Source organism: Triticum aestivum, chromosome 3A, assembly GCF_018294505.1.
Source record: "Triticum aestivum cultivar Chinese Spring chromosome 3A, IWGSC CS RefSeq v2.1, whole genome shotgun sequence".
NCBI lineage: Eukaryota > Viridiplantae > Streptophyta > Magnoliopsida > Poales > Poaceae > Triticum > Triticum aestivum.
The window spans coordinates 51,177,788-51,186,360 of record NC_057800.1 but is presented as its reverse complement, the minus strand read 5'-3'; the positions used below and the strand labels follow the sequence as shown (position 1 = coordinate 51,186,360).

At 44.6% G+C, this 8,573-nt stretch overlaps 1 protein-coding gene across 2 annotated transcripts; it reads right to left on the bottom strand.

The window, feature by feature from the left end:
- Positions 1-4,777: 4,777 nt before the first annotated feature.
- On the bottom strand, positions 4,778-8,022 carry LOC123057836 (uncharacterized). 2 transcript variants are annotated; one of them, XM_044480717.1, is made up of 12 exons: positions 7,868-8,022; positions 7,176-7,379; positions 6,948-7,031; positions 6,821-6,876; positions 6,615-6,750; positions 6,373-6,469; positions 6,216-6,282; positions 6,002-6,100; positions 5,800-5,889; positions 5,564-5,718; positions 5,363-5,470; positions 4,778-5,164 (listed from the first exon to the last, which is right to left on the bottom strand). In XM_044480717.1, the coding sequence occupies exons 2-12, from the start codon at positions 7,375-7,377 to the stop codon at positions 4,996-4,998; spliced, it is 1,263 nt and encodes a 420-aa protein (XP_044336652.1). In that variant the 5' UTR covers positions 7,378-7,379; positions 7,868-8,022; the 3' UTR covers positions 4,778-4,995. The 2 variants fall into 2 exon arrangements, with proteins under 2 accessions (XP_044336652.1, XP_044336651.1); XM_044480716.1 differs by having other exon boundaries at positions 7,704-8,016.
- Between the last annotated feature and the right edge of the window lie 551 nt (positions 8,023-8,573).

Below are 8,573 nucleotides of genomic sequence, written 5' to 3'. Positions count from 1 at the left end.
ACTCCTTCCTCCTATAGATACCTACGTACCCCCAAACGATCAGATATAGAGCCAAAACGCTAATTCCACCACCGTAACTTTTGGTATCCACGAGATCCCATCTTGGGGCCTGTTCCGGAGCTCCGCCGGAGGGGGCATCGATCACAGAGGGCTTCTACATCATCACCATAGCCCCTCCGATGAAGTGTGAGTAGTTCACCTCAGACCTACGGGTCCATAGTTATTAGCTAGATGGCTTCTTCTTTCTTTTTGAATCTCAATGCAATGTTCTCCCCCTCTCTTGTGGAGATCTATTCAATGTAATCTTCTTTTTGCAGTGTGTTTGTTGAGACCGATGAATTGTGGGTTTATGATCAAGTCTATCTATGAAAAATATTTGAATCTTCTCTGAATTCTTTTATGTATGATTAGTTATCTTTGCAAGTCTCTTCGAATTATCAGTTTGGTTTGGCCTACTAGATTGATCTTTCTTGCAATGGGAGAAGTGCTTAGCTTTGGGTTCAATCTTGCGGTGTCCTTTCCCAGTGACAGTAGGGGTAGCAAGGCACGTATTGTATTGTTACCATCGAGGATAACAAGATGGGGTTTTCATCATATTGCATGAGTTTATCCCTCTACATCATGTCATCTTGCTTAAGGCGTTACTCTGTTTTCATTAACTTAATACTCTAGATGCATGCTGGATAGCGGGCGATGAGTGGAGTAATAGTAGTAGATGCAGGCAGGAGTCGGTCTACTTGTCTCAGACGTGATGCCTATATACATGATCATACCTAGATATTCTCATAACAATGCTCAATTCTGTCAATTGCTCAACAGTAATTCGTTCACTCACCGTAGAATACTTATGCTCTTGAGAGAAGCCACTAGTGAAACCTATGGCCCCCGAGTCTATCTTCATCATATTAATCTTCCAATACTTAGTTATTTCATTTGCTTTCTACTTTGCTTTTATTTTACTTTGCATCTTTATCATAAAAATACCAAATCTTATCATATCTATCAGATCTCACTCTCGTAATGTAGGGATTGACAACCCCTTACCGCGTTGGTTGCGAGGATTTATTTGTTTTGTGCAGGTAAGAGGGACTCGCGCGTAGCCTCCTACTGGATTGATACCTTGGTTCTCAAAAACTGAGGGAAATACTTACGCTACTTTGCTGCATCATCCCTTCCTCTTCGAGGAAAACCAACGCAGTGCTCAAGAGATAGCACAATATACTAAACGATCAAGTGCTAAGCTAACGGAATGGGTTAAGCCAATCACATCATTCTCTAATGATGTGATCACGTTAATCAAATGACAACTCATGTCTATGGCCAGGAAACTTTACCATCTTTGATTCAACGAGCTGGTCAAATAGAGACATACTAGTGACACTCTGTTTTCTATGTATCCACACATGTACTAAGTTTCCGGTTAATACAATTCTAGCATGAATAATAAACATTTATCATGAAATAAGGAAATAAACAATAACTTTATTATTGCCTCTAGGGCATATTTCCTTCACTTTGATGTTTAGGTTATCGTCATCCGAACCCATCTTAGGGATTGAAATTGTACTCCGAGTGACAGAATTCAGTGTTCCGAGTGGTTTTCAGCCGATCATGCCTTCAAGACGACCTCAAATGAAGGAGCACTCTAAAGTAATTGTCTTCGTCTCGTCGAGGCAATATATTTTGATATATAAATCATCTCAATCCGAGTTCGTATGTAAAAGTTAGAGACAATACACTGCAGAACGAACTTAAACAGAAATATGGCGCGAGGTACCAGACACTCTGTCCCTCAAGAAGGCCTTTCATCGAAAAACCTTCAACAGGGAAAGTTTTGTCTCGTCAAGCCGACCGATTTTCATATATAATTCGTCTCAATCCGAGGTCGTATGAGACCTGGTGAGACAAATCAAGATCAGATTGTGTTTTCAGTCAGGAAATCCGAGTGGAAAGCTTACCATACGAGTGAAAACTTACCTATCGAGTGAAAGTTTGCCATCCGAGTGAACTTATTATCATCTGAGCGAAAATATAGTCCTCCGAGTGAAACTTGCCGATCGAGTAAGAGATTGCCTTCCGAGTGAAAATATAGTCATCCGAGTGAAAGATTTGTCTTCCGAGTGAAATGTTGCCGTCCTAGTGAAAGTTGCCGTCCGAGTGAAAAAGTCCAGTTGGACGATCCGAGTGAGATCCGAGTGCTCCAACCAGAAGCTGAAGATGTGCCCGAAAGATTGTCGAGATGACCTCGGATGGAAAAGTGTTCAACATGGAAGTTGTGCGTATCGTCAACACGGTAAACTTTGGTTTTGGAGTCGTCATCATTTGAGATAGTATACGGCCTGCAAATTCACTACGATACTTGGACAATACAGTTAGCTGCAAGACCGAGTCCGACTGAAGGTTAAAGATGGCTTCATAGAGTATTCAAGATGGCCTTGTTTGGAAAAGTGATCAACATAAGAGTTGTCGAAATCACTAGTTGAGGATTATTCGTTGCAAAGATCACTCCAACTCCCCAGGTTGCGACAAGTGGCACACAGTGCACCACTTGTTGCAACCTGAGAGTTTTCCCTTTTTTCGTAGATCTGTTTATTCAAAACATTTTATCTCTCAAATCGTGTGCCCAAATCTCAAACCGTTTTCACCGTTGAATTCCTCGCGTCGAGATTTTCAAAACTAGATCCCATGTTGATAGGTTTTGACAAACTTTGTTTTTCACAAAAAAACCGAATCAGGAGCACGAGTTTTTTCCCTTTCCGAAAGAGGCACGCCAGTGCCTCTTATGAAATCACAACCGTGCCTCTCGCGGAATCAAAACCGTGACTCTCGTGGAAGGAAAAAAAGAAAAAACACAATTTTTTTCGTTTCCGAGGAGGCACGGCGTGACTCTTGCAAAAGCACACCCGTGCCTCTGGTGGAAGCGAAACCGTGACTCTCGCGAAGGAAAAAAAATAGAAAACACGTTTTTTTTTCATTTTCGGGAGGCACGGCCGTGACTCTCGCGGAAGCACAACCGTGCCTCTCGCAGAAGCAAAACCGTGACTCTCGCGAAAGAAAAAAAACAAAACCTAGTGTTTTTTTTCATTTTCGAGAGGCACGGTCGTGACTCTCGCGAAAGCACAACCATGCCTCTCGCGGAAGCAAAACCGTCACTCTCGCGAAAGGAAAAAAAAGAAAAAAATGCGTTTTTTTCTATTTCCGAGAGGCACGGCCATGCCTCTCGCGAAAGCAAAACCATGCCTCTCAACGAAAGCAAAACCGTGACTCTTGTGAAAGGAAAAAAAGAAAACGCATTTTTTCGCGCAATTTTCTTTGGTCGATAAGCTAAGGAAGACCGGTGAAAAACCAAAATGTCGAAAAAACCCAGAAAAAACCGTTTAAATAGCCGAAAACGCGTGCGAAAAGAAAAACAAAATCCGAAGGAAGCGACCAGAACGTGACACGTGGTGAATGGCTGAGAACGCCCCGAGTGGCGCTGATCGTTATGAGACTCCCGAAGGAGTGCTCGTTAACTAGTGGCTCGTTTCGTCGAGACGCACAAATTTAATATTTGGGCCATCTTGATCCGAGGTCATATGCAAACTTGACGGCCCGCACAAGGAGGAAGACAGAAGTTTGGGCCAGATTCAGACTGAATTCGAGTTGGACTGGAACTACTCTAGGACGTGAATTAATGTAATTTTTCATGTAAGGAAAGCCTAGATGAATCCTTATGTTGTACGGGAAGTCCAGCCGCCTCTTATATATGTTGGCGGTGACGGCCGATTGAACAACACACAATCGGATAAATCAATATACTATTTTTTCATCTCGTTTTATCTCTTCATCGTTTTTCTCTCTCGTTCTTCGTTGTTTCTCGAGTTTGAGAGCCGCGAATCCCGATGCTCTAGGGGCGAGCGAATCGACCTAGGGCAGCCCATAGCCGCCGCACTCCCTGACGGGGTCCCTCCTGGGTGTGCGGGGTTTCGGGTCTGCAAAAGCGCCCGCTGACTGTCTTGCGTATCGCGCTGTCGGTCGGCTCTCCTTCGACGTGAGCTGCTGTGCATCACCCCCGGTGTCGAGGGTACACGTGACGTGTTCGTGTGTCAACAGAATCCGATGTGTTTGTTTGAGATTCTAATTTAGGAAGATCTAGAATTTGAGAATCAGTAGATGCGAGGCCAAACAAAAGCCATCATAAATCTGTTGGAAAAGGCAACGCCTAGGAGACGCTTAAGCACGCTTAGGCGCTACGCAACGACCAAACGCCTTGCCTAGAGCATAAGCAAAACTCTAAGGAGGGCAAACATGAAATTGTCCACTCAAGCAATAAATTAGACCATATTGCACAAAGATACCAACTGAGCCATAATACAATGGTAAAAATTGGTAGTTTACTCACTTATATGATCTAAATCAATATCGATACACATATAAAACCCAAATACTTATAGCCAAACACTATACGTTCGCCTAGGGTGCTGAAGTGCCACCTAGGCGCTAGGCTAAGGCCAACTGCCTCACTTTCGACTACGCTTTTTCCAACCTTATCATAATTGAATTCTTGAAAGTTCAATTGTTATTCGTTCATTGCGATGGTAGCCTAAACTTTATGATTTCAAGCTACGGTTACTGAATTTTTTTTTTATGATTACGCATGTGCGGTGGTACCTAGTGGTACTTAGGATCAGGAACAATGGATCTATTTTACGGGATTTTGTGCTCTTCTTTTGACGCTTTACACTTCTTTTGATGCTTTACACTCCAGTTAGCGAAACAAAACTGCCTGGTCATGACATGCTACCGGAGCAAAAGCTCAATTATCGGTTCTTCTGTAAGACACCCAAGGGTTTACATTTACAATCAGATGGAGTAATTTTCACTTGCACAGCTACTATTCTGTTTTCAATTTTGTTCTGCCTTATGCATGCATGTTACAAGTTGCAACTAGTAGTACTTGTGTAAGTTCTGTTAATTTTCTGGATTACAATACAATGAAGCATTCGGGAGCCTGAACTATTTTGAATCCTCTGTTTCTGGGTCGTCCTCCAGATGCTCCTTGAGGCTCTGAATCTGGGGTTGGCAATCAACATTCTCCCAGATCGAATCGGTGCCCGGAAATTCGTAGTCTTCGGGTCTCAGCGACAGCGGAAACTCCGGAAGATCGGGCAAGGATTGAAGGGCACTGCACCAGGAAAGGGGAGGTGTAACACCAAAGTTAACAAAAAAAAGATGCACAAATGGCTTCTCATGCGTGTCCTTGGGTCAAAGTATTTGAAATTATGCTATAAAAAGTATTTGAAAAATTGAAGAAGCTTTTAACTTTGGAATCTGTCATATTCAAATGTAGAGTTCTCTCTTGATACCGGAGGACTTAACTTACCTTTTCTTGTCTTGCTCGAAAAGATGCCCATATATTTGGAATTTCTTGTACGCGACATCTGGAATTTTCTTGTGCATGTTCTTCATGATGCCCCAAGGAGGAGGCACCCTACATTCAATCAAAAAACGAATGTGTCATGTCTAACTTTCTATTCAGTTCAATATTACTGACGGTTTATCTTTGCAGAACTCTCAGTCAGACCTTGTGATGGGATTTGCCAGGCAAAAGCTCAGACAAGCCCTCTTGCTCTCTGCAAGGATGTCATCAGCTGCAGAGAGGCAGCAGACCGCGCTTATATGGTTGGTCGGCTCGCTCCCCTTGTCGAGCACTAGAGCATGGTAGTAATATGCTACTGCCTGAAATGTGATGAGATGGAACATTGTGTTAATAATATCACAAATGAGAAGCTTCAGGGTTTGAGTTGTTATTCGGGCAACCTTGGCGTCCATCCATTTCCACTTGAGGAAGAGCAGAAGCTTCTTCCCATACGAGTCGCTCGTGTCGCATCCTGACAGACAGTAGTGAGCCTGTGGAATCGGGGAGAGCAGGAAGCCAGTATGAAAAGAAGTTCAGTAGGAAAAAGATGAAAGATGCTGATGAAACTTGCTATGGTTATGAGATTGGTTATGAATAGAAGACCTTTGAAAAATAGCTGACTTGCTCGCAGGCTAGCCGCCTCTTCACCGACAACGTCGCCTTTTCACACTCAGAAGCCAATCCTAGCTGTATCTCTACACACTGTTTTCCATCATAGGTAAAGTATAAGGATCGCTTTTAGAATCATATAGTATAAGCAAATTTGGCTTCACATTGTGAATATGTATATCTAAACAGAATTTGAAGTATACAGTACCTGAGCCAAAGACTGAATTGAGATGGCCTCAAGCATACCTTCCTGCAGGTAACTAGGAAAACTCTTCCTGTAATTCAAAGGTGAGCTGAAGTGAGTACTTGATCAATGGTAGTGGTAGTAGTAAAAGTTGATAACTGGTCACAGGTTTTGTGCATACTTAATTTGTGCAGGTATTTGAACAAGTATGTGATGCACGGAGTAGTCTAAGCACCCTGATGCCCTGAGCAATGAGTCCACAACATCCTTCTTTGAATCTAGTAGGTGCAAAAAAAGAGGCCATTTCATTAATTTCACTGTGAGTTTAAACAGAACAGAGCAACAAAAAAATCACTGTGCAAAGAGTACTACTCCATAAGTGGTGTTGTCTCTTTGAATCAAACGTAGATACATGGAACTGACCTTCAGATACCTTCTTTTCAGCTCCATTTTGGCCGTCTCTCGGGATGAGTTTGAGGTTTGTCTCAAACAGCGCAAGCATCGCCATCATGTGGACAACAGAAAGTACTTCGTACCATGCGCTCGCGAGACAGCACTCCTGGATGAAACCCCCTCTCATCAGCTCTTGATCAACCAATAAGTATGGCATGAATTTTATAGACTCTCACCTGGTCATCGTCTATGGTCCTCCAGCTGAATTGCACAGATGCTTCAAGACGGCTCTCTGCAAAAAAGCAATAGCGATTGAGTACTACTAACTTAAAATTCACATAAAGGATAGGCTGAAGTTCAGACCTTTGGCTGTTAATCCAAGAACAACAGGCAGGTACTCCTCAAGGGCGCGTTGCAGTTCAGAGACAGCCGACATATCCCCATGATCTTCATACAAATTCAACAGTTCAGAAAAATAATAGGCACATAATTCTTACTACTCAGTACTCACTCGTCATTAGTCAAGTAATCTAAATGGCCGGTAAGTTAACCAGGAAAGACAAAGAACGGTGAAGGTGATGATCAACATACAGATATCTTCAGCCAGCGCGACGACGTTGGAACGGAGCGTCGCGAGGCGATCGACGAGCTCCTTGGAAACCAGTCCCCTGAGCGGTTGGACCACGTCGGTGGCCACCGGGACACGGATGGTCGGGATGAACACGGCGACCTCCTGTACGACGCTCCGGCGCTTCCGGCCCTTCCCGTTGGGGACCGAGGCGCCACACCCCATTTCTGCGCATGAAAAAGCAGGGGATCATGTCACTGACATGGACATGTACCGTCAGAACAATAACCTAGATGCACAGCGTGAGCATGGATGTGGATCAGAAATAAGAAACTATTGAGAGCTGATCGATCAAGAAATGCTGGATCTGGACACAGCAGCAAAGGATGAACAGAAGTTAGTAAAGAAATGGCGACAGAGGTAGGTGGCCAAGCTCCGGATCTCTGAAACTACTAGAAAACAAAAGGTTAAAAGCAGTTGCAGAGCAAGATGGGCAACCATCAACAAGTCGATGGAGCAAATCGACGATCCCCACCCCCCCTAAAACTTACAATGTCAGCAAGGTCGCAGGCGGCGTCGATCAGATTTGCGAACAGCGAGGAGGATGGAGTGTTTGACCCTGCGCCCCGGTACAAGGAGGCTCGCCCATGGCCGGGCCCGGCTTTATAGTCGGCTAAGTTAACCAAGCGGGAATTAATGCGGGCAGCGCGCTTACGAGGAGGAGGCGCCGTAGCCTTTGTGCAGATCGGAGAGATCTTTTACGTGGAGATCGATGCCGAGGAGGGGGAGGAGGAGGTGGGGAAGGGAAATCACATGGCGCGCGGGGAAGAAGGGGGAGGCTGTACTGTCCCGGGGAGACGCCAGTGGGACGGCCAGCTAAACTATGCTCGCCCGTAACGTGCATGGGAACGTGCGCAGTTAACTGCCCCGAATACAAAACTCTCGGAGGCGTCAATGGGGGAGAGAAGAAGTGACCTGTCTAGTCGTGGACGGTCAGGTCGCGGAGTAGTACAACGGGCGGGCGGCTAGTTCGTGCTCCGCGACCGACCTTTGAGCAGGAGCGCAGGACGATCACGCTCGAGGAAGAAGAGAAAAAACAAATCCAGCAATGTGTAAGTTGAGTGCTCGATCGTCGGGCTTGGGATCTTCATGATGGTTTGGAGATTCTTCCTCCTGAGCTTTGCATCTACCCGAGTCTCTACTTAACATCGATTCCGCAAGTGCGCCTCTTGTAGGTTGATGTCGGTAATAGTTTAGTGAACCAAGCTGGAGAGAGGCGATTTGGTGCCCGGGCATGAACAGTACCATGCTTTGAAGGGAAAAAATACAAAATATTTCAAAAAAAATTATGGTGCAAGATGCTCATGTGCATGAACTCCGTGCAAAATTTTGTGAAGTTTGAACATTCGAGGTGCTCGTGG